At 45.6% G+C, this 19,239-nt stretch overlaps 1 protein-coding gene across 2 annotated transcripts in view; it reads right to left on the reverse strand.

The window, feature by feature from the left end:
- Window positions 1-5,336: 5,336 nt before the first annotated feature.
- The window catches only part of LOC140409347 (lysyl oxidase homolog 3B-like), a 461,422-nt gene continuing 447,519 nt past the window's right edge, over window positions 5,337-19,239 (reverse strand). The window contains exon 15 of one of the 2 annotated variants that reach the window (XM_072497763.1): window positions 5,337-5,916. In XM_072497763.1, the coding sequence (XP_072353864.1) occupies window positions 5,843-5,916 (74 nt within the window). In that variant the 3' untranslated portion in view covers window positions 5,337-5,842. The remainder of the gene's footprint in view (window positions 5,917-19,239) is intronic. The other variant, XM_072497764.1, reaches the window with a different exon arrangement.

Consider the following 19,239-nt stretch of genomic DNA (forward strand, 5'->3'; position numbering starts at 1 on the left):
GATGGACGGGGTGTGTAACAGGGTGATGGACGGGTGTGTGTAACAGGGTGATGGACAGGGTGTGTAACAGGGCGATGGACGGGGTGTGTAACAGGGTGATGGGACGGGGTTTGTAACAGGGTGATGGACGGGGTGTGTATCAGGGTGATGGACGGGGTGTGTAACAGGCTGATGGACGGGTGTGTATAACAGGGTGATGGACGGGGTGTGTAACAGGGCGATGGACGGGGTGTGTAACAGAGTGACAGGCCGGGTGTGGAACAGGCTGCTGGACGGGTGGGGGGGGGGGGGGGGTGTAACAGGGTGATGGGACGGGGTGTGTAACAGGGTGAAAGACGGGGGGGTGTAACAGGCTGATGGACGGGGGTTGTAACAGGGTGATGGACGGGGTGTGTAACAGGGCGATGGACGGGGTGTGTAACAGGGTGATGGACGGGTGTGTGTAACAGGGTGATGGACAGGGTGTGTAACAGGGCGATGGACGGGGTGTGTAACAGGGTGATGGGACGGGGTTTGTAACAGGGTGATGGACGGGGTGTGTATCAGGGTGATGGACGGGGTGTGTAACAGGCTGATGGACGGGTGTGTATAACAGGGTGATGGACGGGGTGTGTAACAGGGCGATGGACGGGGTGTGTAACAGAGTGACAGGCCGGGTGTGGAACAGGCTGCTGGACGGGTGGGGGGGGGGGAACAGGGTGATGGGACGGGGTGTGTAACAGGGTGAAAGACGGGGGGGTGTAACAGGCTGATGGACGGGGTGTGTAACAGGGCGATGGACGGGGTGTGTAACAGAGTGACAGGCCGGGTGTGGAACAGGCTGCTGGACGGGTGGGGGGGGGGGGGGTGTAACAGGGTGATGGACGGGGTGTGTAACAGGCTGATGGACGGGGGTGGTGTAACATGGTGATGGGACGGGGTGTGTTACAGGGTGATGGGACGGGGTGTGTAACAGGGTGATGGGGCGGGGTGTGTCACAGGGTGATGGGACGGGGTGTGTAACAGGGTGATGGACGGGGGGGTGTAACAGGGTGATGGGACGGTGTGTGTAACAACGTGATGGGACGGGGTGTGTTACAGGGTGATGGATGGGGTGTGTAACAGGGTGATGGGACGGGGTGTGTAACAGGGTGATGAACGGGGTGTGTAACAGGCTGATGGACGGGGTGTGTAACAGGGTGATGGGCCGGGGTGTGTGAGAGGGTGATGGGACAGGGTGTGTAACAGGGTGATGGGACGGGGTGTGTAACAGGGTGATGGGACGGTGTGTGTAACAACGTGATGGGACGGGGTGTGTTACAGGGTGATGGATGGGGTGTGTAACAGGGTGATGGGACGGGGTGTGTAACAGGGTGATGAACGGGGTGTGTAACAGGCTGATGGACGGGGTGTGTAACAGGGTGATGGGCCGGGGTGTGTGAGAGGGTGATGGGACAGGGTGTGTAACAGGGTGATGGGACGGGGTGTGTAACAGGGTGATGGGACGGGGTGTGTAACAGGGTGATGGACGGGGTGTGTAACAGGGTGATGGACGGGGTATATAACAGGGTAATATTGACGGGGTGTGTAACAGGGTGATGTACGGGGGGGGTGTAACAGGGTGATGGGACGGGGCGTGTAACAGGGTGATGGACGGGGTGCGTAACAGGGTGATGGGACTGGGTGTGTAACAGGCTGATGGACGGGGTGTGTAACAGAGTGATGGACGGGGGGGGGGTGTAACAGGGTGATGGACGGGGTGTGTAACAGGGTGATGGGACGGGGTGTGTAACAGGGTGAAAGACGGGGGGGTGTAACAGGCTGATGGACGGGGTGTGTAACAGGCTGATGGACGGGGGGGTGTAACAGGGTGATGGGACGGGGTGTGTAACAGGGTGATGGGGCGGGGTGTGTAACAGGCTGATGGACGGGGTGTGTAACAGGCTGATGGACGGGGGGGGGTGTAACAGGGTGATGGGACGGGGTAACAGGGTGATGGACGGGGTGTGTAACAGGGTGATGGGACGGGGTGTGTAACAGGGTGATGGACGGGGGGGTGTAACAGGCTGATGGACGGGGGGGGTGTAACAGGGCGATGGACGGGGTGTGTAACAGGGTGATGGGACGGGGTTTGTAACAGGGTGATGGGACGAGGTGTGTAACAGGGCGATGGACGGGGTGTGTAACAGGGTGATGGACGCGTGTGTGTAACAGGGTGATGGACGGGGTGTGTAACAGGGTGATGGACGGGGTGTGTAACAGGGTGATGGACGGGGTGTGTAACAGGGTGATGGGACGAGGTGTGTAACAGGGCGATGGACGGGGTGTGTAACAGGGTGATGGACGGAGTGTGTAACAGGGCGATGGACGGGGTGTGTAACAGGGTGATGGACGGGGTGTGTAACAGGGTGATGGACGAGGTGTGTAACAGGGTGATGGACGGGGTGTGTAACAGGGTGATGGGACGAGGTGTGTAACAGGGCGATGGACGGGGTGTGTAACAGGGTGATGGATGGAGTGTGTAACAGGGCGATGGACGGGGTGTGTAACAGGGCGATGGACGGGGTGTGTAACAGGTTGATGGACGGGGTGTGTAACAGGCTGATGGACGGGGTGTGTAACAGGGTGATGGACGGGGTGTGTAACAGGGCGATGGACGGGGTGTGTAACAGGGCGGTGGATGGGGTGTGTAACAGGGCGATGGACGGGGTGTGTAACAGGGCGATGGTTGGGGTGTGTAACAGGGTGATGGACGGGGTGTGTGACAGGTTGATGGACGGGGTGTGTAACAGGGTGATGGACGGGGTGTGTAACAGGGTGATGGACGGGGTGTGTAACAGGGTGATGGGACGAGGTTTGTAACAGGCTGATGGACGGGGGTGTGTAACAGAGTGATGGGACGGGGTGTGTAACAGGGTGATGGGGCGGGGTGTGTAACAGGGTGATGGGACGGGGTGTGTAACAGGGTGATGGACGGGGGGGTGTAACAGGCTGATGGACGGGGGTTGTAACAGGGTGATGGACGGGGTGTGTAACAGGGCGATGGACGGGGTGTGTAACAGGGTGATGGACGGGTGTGTGTAACAGGGCGATGGACAGGGTGTGTAACAGGGCGATGGACGGGGTGTGTAACAGGGTGATGGGACGGGGTTTGTAACAGGGTGATGGACGGGGTGTGTATCAGGGTGATGGACGGGGTGTGTAACAGGCTGATGGACGGGTGTGTATAACAGGGTGATGGACGGGGTGTGTAACAGGGCGATGGACGGGGTGTGTAACAGAGTGACAGGCCGGGTGTGGAACAGGCTGCTGGACGGGTGGGGGGGGGGGGTGTAACAGGGTGATGGGACGGGGTGTGTAACAGGGTGAAAGACGGGGGGGTGTAACAGGCTGATGGACGGGGGGGTGTAACAGGCTGATGGACGGGGGTGGTGTAACATGGTGATGGGACGGGGTGTGTTACAGGGTGATGGGACGGGGTGTGTAACAGGGTGATGGACGGGGGGGTGTAACAGGGTGATGGGACGGTGTGTGTAACAACGTGATGGGACGGGGTGTGTAACAGGGTGATGAACGGGGTGTGTAACAGGCTGATGGACGGGGTGTGTAACAGGGTGATGGGCCGGGGTGTGTAACAGGGTGATGGGCCGGGGTGTGTAACAGGGTGATGGGCCGGGGTGTGTAACAGGGTGATGGGCCGGGGTGTGTGAGAGGGTGATGAACGGGGTGTGTAACAGGCTGATGGACAGGGTGTGTAACAGGGTGATGGGCCGGGGTGTGTGAGAGGGTGATGGGACGGGGTGTGTAACAGGGTGATGGGACGGGGTGTGTAACAGGGTGATGGACGGGGTATATAACAGGGTAATATTGACGGGGTGTGTAACAGGGTGATGGACGGGGGGGGTGTAACAGGGTGATGGGACGGGGCGTGTAACAGGGTGATGGACGGGGTGCGTAACAGGGTGATGGGACTGGGTGTGTAACAGGCTGATGGACGGGGTGTGTAACAGGCTGATGGACGGGGGGGGGTGTAACAGGGTGATGGACGGGGTGTGTAACAGGGTGATGGGACGGGGTGTGTAACAGGGTGAAAGACGGGGGGGTGTAACAGGCTGATGGACGGGGTGTGTAACAGGCTGATGGACGGGGGGGTGTAACAGGGTGATGGGACGGGGTGTGTAACAGGGTGATGGGGCGGGGTGTGTAACAGGCTGATGGACGGGGTGTGTAACAGGCTGATGGACGGGGCGGGTGTAACAGGGTGATGGGACGGGGTAACAGGGTGATGGACGGGGTGTGTAACAGGGTGATGGGACGGGGTGTGTAACAGGGTGATGGACGGGGGGGGGTGTAACAGGCTGATGGACGGGGGGGGTGTAACAGGGCGATGGACGGGGTGTGTAACAGGGTGATGGGACGGGGTTTGTAACAGGGTGATGGGACGAGGTGTGTAACAGGGCGATGGACGGGGTGTGTAACAGGGTGATGGACGCGTGTGTGTAACAGGGTGATGGACGGGGTGTGTAACAGGGTGATGGACGGGGTGTGTAACAGGGTGATGGACGGGGTGTGTAACAGGGTGATGGGACGAGGTGTGTAACAGGGCGATGGACGGGGTGTGTAACAGGGTGATGGACGGGGTGTGTAACAGGGCGGTGGATGGGGTGTGTAACAGGGTGATGGACGGGGTGTGTAACAGGGTGATGGACGGGGTGTGTAACAGGGTGATGGGACGAGGTGTGTAACAGGGTGATGGACGGGGTGTGTAACAGGGTGATGGACGGGGTGTGTAACAGGGTGATGGACGGGGTGTGTAACAGGGTGATGGACGAGGTGTGTAACAGGGTGATGGACGGGGTGTGTAACAGGGTGATGGGACGAGGTGTGTAACAGGGCGATGGACGGGGTGTGTAACAGGGTGATGGATGGAGTGTGTAACAGGGCGATGGACGGGGTGTGTAACAGGGCGATGGACGGGGTGTGTAACAGGTTGATGGACGGGGTGTGTAACAGGCTGATGGACGGGGTGTGTAACAGGGTGATGGACGGGGTGTGTAACAGGGCGATGGACGGGGTGTGTAACAGGGCGGTGGATGGGGTGTGTAACAGGGCGATGGACGGGGTGTGTAACAGGGCGATGGTTGGGGTGTGTAACAGGGTGATGGACGGGGTGTGTGACAGGTTGATGGACGGGGTGTGTAACAGGGTGATGGACGGGGTGTGTAACAGGGTGATGGACGGGGTGTGTAACAGGGTGATGGGACGAGGTGTGTAACAGGTTGATGGACGGGGTGTGTAACAGGTTGATGGACGGGGTGTGTAACAGGGTGATGGGACGGGGTTTGTAACAGGGTGATGGGACGAGGTATGTAACAGGGCGATGGACGGGGTGTGTAACAGGTTGATGGACGGGGAATCTGGCAATATTCCTCCATTAACTGGATGTGGGCATCATTGCCCAGGGCAGGATTTATCGGCCATCCCTAATTGGGCTAGAGATTGAGAAGGTGGTGAGGAGCAGCCTTCTTGAACCCCTGCAGTGCAGGTACACCGACAGTGCTTTCCTGCGAGTCCTGTCGATGTGTCCCAGTACCTCGCTCCACTCCAGCAGTCACTCTGCTCGCCTGTTTAAAGAGATTTCCAGCAATCCCTTACCTGGCCTGTGTGTGTCGGGGGGTGGCAAGTCCATCTCAAACCCAGTGGGCAATGTTCAAGGTTCGAGTTCAGCGTTTGGAGGGGGGGGGGGGGGGGCAGGTGAAGAGGGTTTGTTTGTTGTCGGAGAGCCAAGCCCTCGTTCCAGTCCAGGTACCACGGAGAAGGTAGAAAGTGTTGACTCCCTGGCGAGCTGCTGGTGGGACGCTGCTTAGGGAATGAGATTATTCAACTGCCCAGGATATTTCTCAAACTTCCTCTCTGCCTCTTCACTGAACGCATCACCTGCGGGCGAAATCGGAAAAGATCGCGATTGTTAATGTGACCAGAGGGCGGAGGAAGAAATTCATTTTCACACAATGGGTCAGTATTCTCCGTGTGCCCTGACTGACCTGGCAGTGGAAAAAAATTCAACAACTACTTCCAAAAAGGGGATTGCACAAATACATAAAAAATAATACGTTTTCAGCCAGTGATAAAGCTGGGAATACTCAGCAGGCTCAGTGGAGACAGGAGCAGAGTTGACGTTTATGGTGTAAGGAACTTGTTGAAATCCTGATCTATTTCGTGTTTCTCGTTTAATGCCTCTGCCGCTGTCTGGTTTTAAAAATCACAGACTTTTGGTTTTGAACTGAAACCCGCCCCCACTGCAAGCTGCTACGTGAAGTGATCTGGAAGATCCCCTCTGATTCAGTATGCTCTGTGGCGTAGCCTGTGATGTCACCTTGATGGACTTGGTAAGCAGCAATCAATTTGTTTGAAATCCGGGCCTTGGACCAATCCTCGTTTGAGATTGGTGGAGCTTTTCAGAAACCTCCGGAACAGGAGAAGCAAGCTCCATTTTGTCAGTTCTGTGAAAGACTCAGGTATGAAGTAGCTTTAAGAAACTCTCTCTCAGCTCTCTCTCTGCCAGGCGATTTAAGGGTCTCGTAGCCAGACCTGTGGAAGGCACCCCTATTGAAAGGACTGCAGGTAGTAGCCAGACCTGTGAGGGGAACTACTGGGTTGAAAGGATGCGATTCAGGTTCTCCCCCCAGGTCTGTAACAGTTTAATCCTCTGTCTGAATGGCTGGGAAAAGCCCAGTCTGAGAACTCTCTTCACGATGCAGTCAGAATCTCCACACAGAGGTCAGACAAATAATTGAACGGCAGAGTGGATGTAAAACCTGCTGTAAACTTGAGCGTCAATCTGGCGGTAGCATGATAGAATTGCACAGACCTGAATCTTCTGTGTGAAGGCGATTCCCCAGAGGAAGATGAATAGTCTGGGAGTTCTAATGGATGGTAGTCCTTAACGGATGCAAACTCACCAATGGTTTGCAACACCTCGCATTCTGAAGAGATCACTGCCTACAAGGATTTCAATCTCAGCAGCGAAGGTCCTCCAATCTCTCATACTCTTTTAATCCCTGCTATTTTTAACCCTTGCTCTGTTTGCATAAGACATAGGCCATTCGGCCCATCGAGTCCACTCCACCATTCAATCATGGCTGATTTCAACTCCATTTACCCGCTCTATCTCCATAGCCCTTAATTCCTTGAGAAATCAAGGATTTATCAACTTCTGTCTTAAAGACACTCAACATCCCGGCCTCCACCGCCCTCTGTGGCAATGAATTCCACAGACCCACCACTCTCTGGCTGAAGAAATTTCTCCTCATCTCTGTTCTAAAGTGACTCCCTTTTATTCTAAGGCTGTGTCCCCGGGTCCTAGTCTCCCCTGCTAATGGAAACAACTTCCCTACGTCTACCCTATCTAAGCCATTCATTATCTTGTAAGTTTCTATTAGACCTCCCCTCAACCTCCTAAACTCCAATGAATATAATCCCAGGATCCTCAGACGTTCATCGTATGTTAGGCCTACCATTCCTGGGATCATCTGTGTGAATCTCCGCTGGACCCGCTCCAGTGCCAGTATGTCCTTCCTGAGGTGTGGGGCCCAAAATTGCTCACAGTAGTCTAAATGGGGCCTAACTAATGCTTTATAAAGCATCAGAAATACATCCCTTTATATTCCAAGCCTCTTGAGATAAATGACAACATTGCATTTGCTTTCTTAATTACAGACTCAACCTGCAAGTTTACCTTTAGAGAATCCTGGACTAGGACTCCCAAGTCCCTTTGCACTTCAGCATTATGAATTTTGTTACCGTTTAGAAAATAGTCCATGCCTCTATTCTTTTTTCCAAAGTGCAAGACCTCGCATTTGCCCACGTTGAATTTCATCAGCCATGGCTGCCTAATCCCCCCTCTGATAACCTTTCTTTTCTTTGGGATGAACCTCTGTACTGTGTCCTCAATTACTCCCAGAAACTCCTCCATTGCTGTTCTACTGTCTTTCCCACTAGGCTCTGCTCCCAGTCGATTTTCGTCAGTTCCTCCCTCATGCCCCTGTAGTTACCTTTATTTAACTGTAACACCATTACATCTGATTCTACCTTCTTTCTTTCAAATTGGAGATTGAATTCTACCATATTATGATCACTGCCTCCTAAGTGTTCCCTTACTTTAAGATCTTTAATCAAGTCTGGCTCATTACATAACACTAAGTCCAGAATGGCCTGTTCCCTCGTGGGCTCCATCACAAGCTGTTCCAAAAAGCCCTCCTGTAAACATTCAATGAATTCCCTTTCCTTGGGTCCACTGGCAGCATTATTTACCCAGTCCACCTGCATATTGAAGTCCCCCATGATCACTGTGACCTTGCCTTTCTGACATGCACTTTCTATTTCGTGGTGCATCTTGTGCCCCTGGTCCTGACCACTGTTAGGAGGCCTGTACATAACTCCCATTATGGGTTTTTTGCCTTTGTGGTTCCTCAACTCTACCCATACAGACTCCACATCATCTGACCCTATGTCGTTTAGCGCTATTGATTTAATTTCATTCCTAATTAACAAGGCAACCTCGCCCCCTCTGCCCACCTCTCTATCTTTTCGATAGGTTGTGAATCCCTGGATGTTTAAATGCCAGTCCTGAACCCCCTGCAACCATGTCTCTGTGATGCCTACCACATCATACCTTCCAGTCACAATCTGGGCCACAAGCTCATCTACCTTGTTCCGTACACTGCGCGCATTTAAATATAGCACCTTTAATTCTCTATTGACCGTCCCTTTTTGTTTTCTTAGTGTGGTGTACCTTGGTTTACTGAGCCTTTCCATACACTGTGTCATATTTTGTGGGATGGGCACTATCGTAACCTCTCCTGAGTTTTGTCTTTTCGTGCTTTTTTGTATTCCTAAGCAGCTACGCTTCCCACTGATTACTTCACCTCTTGGTTCCCTGACTTTCCCTTCCCCCCAATCTTTAGTTTAAAGTCCTATTGACCACCCTATTTACTCTTTTCGCCAGAACTCTGGTCCCAGCTCGGTTCAGGTGGAGACCGTCCCAACGGTATAGGTCCCCCTGTCCCAAAACTGATGCCAGTGTCCCATGAAAAGGAACCCCTCATTCCCACACCACTCTTTCAGCCACGTGTTAACTTCCCTTATTCTTGCCTCCCTATGCCAATTTGCACGTGGCTCGGGCAGTAATCCGGAGATTATGACCCTTGAGGGTCTCTCTCTATATCAATCCATCTCTAATCTCTATATCAATCCATCTCTAATCTCTATCTCAAACCATCTCTAATCCCTCTCTCTATATCAATCCATCTCTAATCTCTATATCAATCCATCTCTAAACTCTCTCTATATCAATCCATCTCTGATCTCTATATCAATCCATCTCTAATCTCTATATCAATCCATCTCTAATCTCTGTATCAATCCATCTCTAATCTCTATATCAATCCATCTCTAATCTCTATATCAATCCATCTCTAATCCCACTCTATATCAATCCATCTCTAATCTCTACATCAATCCATCTCTAATCTCTATATCAATCCATCTCTAATCTCTATATCAATCCATCTCTAATCTCTGTATCAATCCATCTCTGATCTCTATATCAATCCATCTCTAATCCCACACAATATGAATCCATCTCTAATCTCTCTATATCAATCCATCTCTAATCTCTATATCAATCCATCTCTAATCTCTATATCAATCCATCTCTAATCTCTATATCAATCCATCTCTAATCTCTATATCAATCCATCTCTAATCTCTATATCAATCCATCTCTAATCTCTCTCAATATCAATCCATCTCTAATCTCTATATAATTCCATCTCTAATCTCTCTCAATATCAATTCATCTCTAATCTCTATATCAATCCATCTCTAATCTCTATATCAATCCATCTCTAATCTCTATATCAATCCATCTCTAATCTCTCTCAATATCAATCCATCTCTAATCTCTATATCAATCCATCTCTAATCTCTCTCAATATCAATTCATCTCTAATCCCTATATCAATCCATCTCTAATCTCTCTCAATATCAATTCATCTCTAATCTCTCAATCCATCTCTAATCTCTATATCAATCCATCTCTAATCTCTATATCAATCCATATCTAATCTCTCTCTGTATCAATCCATCTCTAATCTCTATATCAATCCATCTCTAATCTCTCTGTATCAATCCATCTCTAATCTCTATATCAATCCATCTCTAATCTCTATATCAATCCATCTCTAATCTCTATATCAATCCATCTCTAATCTCTCTATATCAATCCATCTCTAATCTCTATATCAATCCATCTCTGATCTCTATATCAATCCATCTCTAATCTCTATATCAATCCATCTCTAATCTCTCTCTGTATCAATCCATCTCTAATCTCTCTCTGTATCAATCCATCTCTAATCTCTATATCAATCCATCTCTAATCTCTATATCAATCCATCTCTGATCTCTCTCTATATCAATCCATCTCTAATCTCTGTATCAATCCAGCTCTGATCTCTATATCAATCCATCTCTAATCTCTATATCAATCCATCTCTAGTCTCTCTCTGTATCAATCCATCTCTAATCTCTATATCAATCCATCTCTAATCTCTCTATCAATCCATCTATAATCTCTCTCTATATCAATCCATCTCTGATCTCTATATCAATCCATCTCTAATCTCTATATCAATCCATCTCTAATCTCTATATCAATCCATCTCTAATCTCTCTGTATCAATCCATCTCTAATCTCTATATCAATCCATCTCTAATCTCTATATCAATCCATCTCTAATCTCTCTCTGTATCAATCCATCTCTAATCTCTATATCAATCCATCTCTAATCTCTATATCAATCCATCTCTAATCTCTATATCAATCCATCTCTAATCTCTATATAAATCCATCTCTAATCTCTATATCAATCCACCTCTAATCTCTATATCAATCCATCTCTAATCTCTATATCAATCCATCTCTCATCTCTATATCAATCCATCTCTAATCTCTCCCTATATCAATCCATCTCTAATCTCTATATCAATCCATCTCTAATCTCTCCCTATATCAATCCATCTCTAATCTCCATATCAATCCATCTATAATCCCACTCTATATCAACCCATCTCTAATCTCTATATCAATCCATCTCTAATCTCTGTATCAATCCATCTCTAATCTCTATATCAATCCATCTCTGATCTCTATATCAATCCATCTCTAATCTCTATATCAATCCATCTCTAATCTCTCTCTGTATCAATCCATCTCTAATCTCTCTCTGTATCAATCCATCTCTAATCTCTATATCAATCCATCTCTAATCTCTATATCAATCCATCTCTGATCTCTCTCTATATCAATCCATCTCTAATCTCTGCACCAATCCATCTCTGATCTCTATATCAATCCATCTCTAATCTCTATATCAATCCATCTCTAGTCTCTCTCTGTATCAATCAATCTCTAATCTCTCTATCAATCCATCTATAATCTCTCTCTATATCAATCCATCTCTGATCTCTATATCAATCCATCTCTAATCTCTATATCAATCCATCTCTAATCTCTCTGTATCAATCCATCTCTAATCTCTATATCAATCCATCTCTAATCTCTCTCAATATCAATCCATCTCTAATCTCTATATCAATCCATGTCTAATCTCTATATCAATATATCTCTAATCTCTATATCAATCCATCTCTAATCTCTCTCTGTATCAATCCATCTCGAATTTCGATATCTATCCATCTCTAATCTCTATATCAATCCGTCTCTAATCTCTATATCAATCCATCTCTGATCTCTCTCTATATCAATCCATCTCTAATCTCTATATCAATCCATCTCTAATCTCTATATCAATCCGTCTCTAATCTCTATATCAATCCATCTCTAAACTCTCTCTGTATCAATCCATCTCTGATCTCTATATCAATCCATCTCTAATCTCTATATCAATCCATCTCTCGTCTCTCTCTGTATCAATCCATCTCTAATCTCTCTATCAATCCATCTATAATCTCTCTCCATATCAATCCATCTTTGATCTCTATATCAATCCATCTCTAATCTCTATATCAATCCATCTCTAATCCCTATATCAATCCATCTCTAATCTCTCTGTATCAATCCATCTCTAATCTCTATATCAATCCATCTCTTTTTTATAAATGTTTTATTGAAATTTTTTTCCCAAACAACAATTTTTCCCCTCTTACAAAGCAAACGCAACAATAATACAGAAATTTTAAACAATACACAAGTAACAAAACCCCTTTATCTTTGACCTAAACTAAACCCCCCCCCTCCCCCCCCCCCCCCCCCCTCCCCCTGGGTTGCTGCTGCTGGTCATCTGTCTTCCCTCTAACGTTCCCCTAGGTAGTCGAGAAATGGCTGCCACCGCCTGGTGAACCCTTGAGCCGATCCTCTCAGGGCAAACTTTATCTGCTCCAGTTTAATGAACCCCGCCATATCATTTACCCAGGCCTCCAGTCCGGGGGGTTTCGCCTCCTTCCACATGAGTAGGATCCTGCGCCGGGCTACTAGGGACGCAAAGGCCACAACGTCGGCCTCTTTCGCCTCCTGCACTCCCGGCTCTTCCGCAACTCCAAATAGAGCTAACCCCCAGCCTGGTTTGACCCGGGCCTTCACCACCCGCGAAATCACTCCCGTCACTCCCTTCCAATACCCTTCCAGTGCCGGGCATGCCCAAAACATATGTGCGTGGTTTGCCGGGCTCCCGCCACACCTCCCACATTTGTCCTCCACTCCAAAGAACCTGCTCAATCTTGCTCCCGTTATGTGTGCTCTATGTAGCACCTTAAATTGAATCAGGCTAAGCCTGGCGCATGAGGAAGAGGAATTTACCCTGCTTAGGGCATCAGCCCACATACCCTCCTCTATCTCCTCCCCTAGTTCTTCTTCCCACTTTCCTTTTAGTTCGCCCACCGACTCCTCCCCCTCTTCCCTCATCTCTCGGTAAATCTCTGACACCTTGCCCTCTCCGACCCACACCCCTGAAAGCACCCTGTCCTGTATCCCCTGTGTCGGGAGCAACGGAAATTCCCTCACCTGTTGTCTAGTAAATGCCCTCACCTGCATATATCTCAAGAAATTTCCCCGGGGCAACTTATACTTTTCCTCCAATGCTCCCAAGCTCGCAAAAGTCCCATCTATAAATAAATCTCCCACCCTCCTAATTCCCAACTGGAACCAGCTCTGAAATCCTCCATCCATTCTTCCTGGGGCGAACCTATGGTTGTTCCTGATTGGGGACCCCACCAGGGCTCCCCGCACCCCTCTCTGTCGCCTCCACTGTCCCCAGATATTCAATGTTGCCGCCACCACCGGGTTCGTGGTAAACTTTTTAGGTGAGATCGGTAGCGGCGCCGTCACCAGCGCCTCTAAACTCGTCCCTTTACAGGACTTTCTCTCCAGTCTTTCCCACGCCGCTCCCTCACCCTCCATCATCCATTTACGTATCATTGCCACATTGGCGGCCCAATAGTAATCGCCCAAGTTCGGTAGTGCCAATCCTCCTCTGTCCCTACTACGCTGAAGGAACCCCCTCCTTACTCTCGGAACTTTCCCTGCCCACACGAAGCTCGTGATGCTCCTGTCTATTTTATTAAAAAAGGTCTTAGTGATTTGTATAGGGAGACATTGAAATACAAATAAGAACCTCGGGAGGACCATCATCTTAATTGCTTGCACCCTGCCCGCCAGCGGTAGAGGCTGCATGTCCCACCTCTTGAAGTCCTCCTCCATTTGTTCTACCAACCGTGTCAGATTAAGTCTGTGCAAGGTTCCCCAGCTCCTAGCGATCTGAATCCCCAGGTATCGGAAGTTTCTTTCCACTTTCCTTAGAGGCAAGCCTTCTATCTCTCTACTCTGGTCCCCTGGATGTATCACAAATAATTCACTCTTCCCCATGTTTAGCCTATACCCCGAGAAATCCCCGAACCCCCTCAAAATTCGCATAACCTCTATCATTCCCCCCGCTGGGTCCGACACGTATAACAATAGGTCATCCGCATATAACGAGACTCGGTGTTCTTCTCCCCCTCTAATCACCCCTCTCCATTTCCTGGAGTCTCTCAACGCCATGGCCAGAGGTTCAATTGCCAACGCGAACAACAATGGAGACAGCGGGCATCCCTGTCTTGTTCCCCTATATAGTCGGAAATACTCCGATCTATGTCGACCTATAACTACGCTTGCCGTTGGAGCCCCATAAAGAAGTCTAACCCAGCTAATAAACCCGTTCCCAAACCCAAACCTCCTTAACACTTCCCATAAATACTCCCACTCCACCCTATCAAATGCCTTCTCTGCGTCCATTGCCGCCACTATCTCTGCCTCCTCCTCCACTGGGGGCATCATTATCACCCCTAATAGTCGTCGCACGTTAACATTCAGTTGTCTCCCTTTTACGAACCCTGTCTGGTCTTCGTGCACCAACCCCGGGACACAGTCCTCTATCCTCGATGCCAGTACCTTTGCCAACAATTTGGCGTCCAATATATCAATCCATCTCTAATCTCTATATCAATCCATCTCTAATCTCTATATCAATCCATCTCTGATCTCTATATCAATCCATCTCTAATCTCTATATCAATCCATCTCTAATCTCTCTCTGTATCAATCCATCTCTAATCTCTCTCTGTATCAATCCATCTCTAATCTCGATATCAATCCATCTCTAATCTCGATATCAATCCATCTCTGATCTCTCTCTATATCAATCCATCTCTAATCTCTGTATCAATCCATCTCTGATCTCTATATCAAACCATCTCTAATCTCTATATCAATCCATCTCTAGTCTCTCTCTGTATCAATCCATCTCTAATCTCTCTATCAATCCATCTATAATCTCTCTCTATATCAATCCATCTCTGATCTCTATATCAATCCATCTCTAATCTCTATATCAATCCATCTCTAATCTCTCTCTGTATCAATCCATCTCTAATCTCTCTCTGTATCAATCCATCTCTAATCTCTATATCAATCCATCTCTAATCTCTATATCAATCCATCTCTGATCTCTCTCTATATCAATCCATCACTAATCTCTATATCAATCCATCTCTAGTCTCTCTATGTATCAATCCATCTCTAATCTCTATATCAATCCATCTCTAATCTCTCTATCAATACATCTATAATCTCTCTCTATATCAATCCATCTCTGATCTCTATATCAATCCATCTCTAATCTCTATATCAATCCATCTCTAATCTCTATATCAATCCATCTCTAATCTCTCTGTATCAATCCATCTCTAATCTCTATATCAATCCATCTCTAATCTCTATATCAATCCATCTCTAATCTCTCTCTGTATCAATCCATCTCTAATCTCTATATCAATCCATCTCTAATCTCTATATCAATCCATCTCTAATCTCTATATCAATCCATCTCTAATCTCTATATAAATCCATCTCTAATCTCTATATCAATCCATCTCTAATCTCTATATCAATCCATCTCTAATCTCTATATCAATCCATCTCTAATCTCTATATCAATCCATCTCTAATCTCTATATCAATCCATCTCTAATCTCTCCCTATATCAATCCATCTCTAATCTCTATATCAATCCATCTCTAATCTCTCCCTATATCAATCCATCTCTAATCTCCATATCAATCCATCTATAATCCCACTCTATATCAATCCATCTCTAATCTCTATATCAATCCATCTCTAATCTCTGTATCAATCCATCTCTAATCTCTATATCAATCCATCTCTGATCTCTATATCAATCCATCTCTAATCTCTATATCAATCCATCTCTAATCTCTCTCTGTATCAATCCATCTCTAATCTCTCTCTGTATCAATCCATCTCTAATCTCTATATCAATCCATCTCTAATCTCTATATCAATCCATCTCTGATCTCTCTCTATATCAATCCATCTCTAATCTCTGTACCAATCCATCTCTGATCTCTAGATCAATCCATCTCTAATCTCTATATCAATCCATCTCTAGTCTCTCTCTGTATCAATCCATCTCTAATCTCTCTATCAATCCATCTATAATCTCTCTCTATATCAATCCATCTCTGATCTCTATATCAATCCATCTCTAATCTCTATATCAATCCATCTCTAATCTCTCTGTATCAATCCATCTCTAATCTCTATATCAATCCATCACTAATCTCTATATCAATCCATCTCTAATCTCTGTATCAATCCATCTCTAATCTCTCTCTGTATCAATCCATCTCTAATCTCTATATCAATCCATCTCTAATCTCCATATCAATCCATCTCTAATCTCTACATCAATCCATCTCTAATCTCTATATCAATCCATCTCTAATCTCTATATCAATGCATCTCTGAACTCTATATCAATCCGTAACAGCCTTCCCGAACAGGCGCCGGAATGTGGCGACTAGGGGCTTTTCACAGTAACTTCATTGAAGCCTACTTGTGACAATAAGCGATTTTCATTTCATTTTCATTTCATTTTCATTTCATCAATCCATCTATAATCTCTCTCTATATCAATCCATCTCTAATCTCTATATCAATCCATCTCTGATCTCCATATCAATCCATCTCTAATCTCTATATCAATCCATCTCTAATCCCACTCTATATCAATCCATCTCTAATCTCTCTCTGTATCAATCCATCTCTAATCTCTGTATCAATCCATCTCTAATCTCTCTGTATCAATCCATCTCTAATCTCTATATCAATCCATCTCTGATCTCTATATCAATCCATCTCTAATCTCTATATCAATCCATCTCTAATCTCTCTCTATATCAATCCATCTCTAATCTCTATATCAATCCATCTCTAATCTCTATATCAATCCATCTCTAATCCCACTCTATATCAATCCATCTCTAATCTTTATATCAATCCATCTCTAATCTCTCTCTATATCAATCCATCTCTAATCTCTATATCAATCCATCTCTAATCTCTACATCAATCCATCTCTAATCCCACTCTATATCAATCCATCTCTAATCTCTCTCTATATCAATCCATCTCTAATCTCTCTCTATATCAATCCATCTCAAATCTCTCTCTGTATCAATCCATCTCAAATCTCTGTATCAATCCATCTCTAATCTCTATATCAATCCATCTCTAATCTCTCTCTGTATCAATCCATCTCTAATCTCTGTATCAATCCATCTCTAATCTCTCTGTATCAATCCATCTCTAATCTCCATATCAACCCATCTCTAATCTCTATATCAATCCATCTCTAATCTCTATATCAATCCTTCTCTAATCTCTCTCTGTATCAATCCATCTCTAATCTCTATATCAATCCATCTCTAATCTCTATATCAATCCATCTCTAATCTCTATATCAATCCATCTCTAATCTCTATATCAATCCATCTCTAATCTCTATATCAATCCATCTCTAATCTCTATATCAATCCATCTCTAATCTCTCTCTATATCAATCCATCTCTAATCTCTATATCAATCCATCTCTAATCTCTATATCAATCCATCTCTAATCTCTATATCAATCCATCTCTAATCTCTCTCTGTATCAATCCATCTCTAATCTCTCTCTATATCAATCCATCTCTAATCTCTATATCAATCCATCTCTAATCTCTCTCTGTATCAATCCATCTCTAATCTCTGTATCAATCCATCTCTAATCTCTCCCTATATCAATCCATCTCTAATCTCCATATCAATCCATCTCTAATCCCTCTCTGTATCAATCCATCTCTAATCTCTGTATCAATCCATCTCTAATCTCTATATCAATCCATCTCTAATCTCTCTCTGTATCAATCCATCTCTAATCTCTCTCTATATCAATCCATCTCTAATCTCTATATCAATCCATCTCTAATCTCTCTCTGTATCAATCCATCTCTAATCTCTGTATCAATCCATCTCTAATCTCTCCCTATAGCAATCCATCTCTAATCTCCATATCAATCCATCTCTAATCTCTCTCTGTATCAATCCATCTCTAATCTCTGTATCAATCCATCTTGAATCTCTATATCAATCCATCTCTAATCTCTATATCAATCCATCTCTAGTCTCCATATCAATCCATCTCTAATCTCTGTATCAATCCATCTCTAATCTCTGTATCAATCCATCTCTAATCTCTATATCAATCCATCTCTAATCTCTATATCAATCCATCTCTAATCTCTCTCTATATCAATCCATCTCTAATTTCTCTATATATCAATCCATATCTAATCTCCCTTATCAATCCATCTCTAATCTCTCCCTATATCAATCCATCTCTAATCTCCATATCAATCCATCTCTAATCCCTCTCTGTATCAATCCATCTCTAATCTATGTATCAATCCATCTCTAATCTCTATATCAATCCATCTCTAATCTCTCTCTGTATCAATCCATCTCTAATCTCTCTCTATATCAATCCATCTCTAATCTCTATATCAATCCATCTCTAATCTCTCTCTGTATCAATCCATCTCTAATCTCTGTATCAATCCATCTCTAATCTCTCCCTATAGCAATCCATCTCTAATCTCCATATCAATCCATCTCTAATCTCTCTCTGTATCAATCCATCTCTAATCTCTGTATCAATCCATCTTGAATCTCTATATCAATCCATCTCTAATCTCTATATCAATCCATCTCTAGTCTCCATATCAATCCATCTCTAATCTCTGTATCAATCCATCTCTAATCTCTGTATCAATCCATCTCTAATCTCTATATCAATCCATCTCTAATCTCTATATCAATCCATCTCTAATCTCTCTCTATATCAATCCATCTCTAATTTCTCTATATATCAATCCATATCTAATCTCCCTTATCAATCCATATCTAATCTCTCTCTGTATCAATCCATCTCGAATCTCTATATCAATCCATCTCTAATCTCTATATCAATCTATCTCTAATCTCTATATCAATCCATCTCTAATCTCTCTCTATATCAATCCATCTCTAATCTCTCTCTGTATCAATCCATCTCTAATCTCTATATCAATCCATCTCTAATCTCTATATCAATCCATCTCTAATCTCTCTGTATCAATCCATCTCTAATCTCTATATCAATCCATCTCTAATCTCTATATCAATCCATCTCTCTCTATATCAATTCATCTCTAATCTCTCTCTGTATCAATCCATCTCTAATCTCTATATCAATCCATCTCTAATCTCTATATCAATCCATCTCTAATCTCTCTGTATCAATCCATCTCTAATCTCTACATCAA

This window comes from Scyliorhinus torazame, chromosome 3 (genome assembly GCF_047496885.1).
Source record: "Scyliorhinus torazame isolate Kashiwa2021f chromosome 3, sScyTor2.1, whole genome shotgun sequence".
In the NCBI taxonomy this organism is placed as follows: domain Eukaryota; kingdom Metazoa; phylum Chordata; class Chondrichthyes; order Carcharhiniformes; family Scyliorhinidae; genus Scyliorhinus; species Scyliorhinus torazame.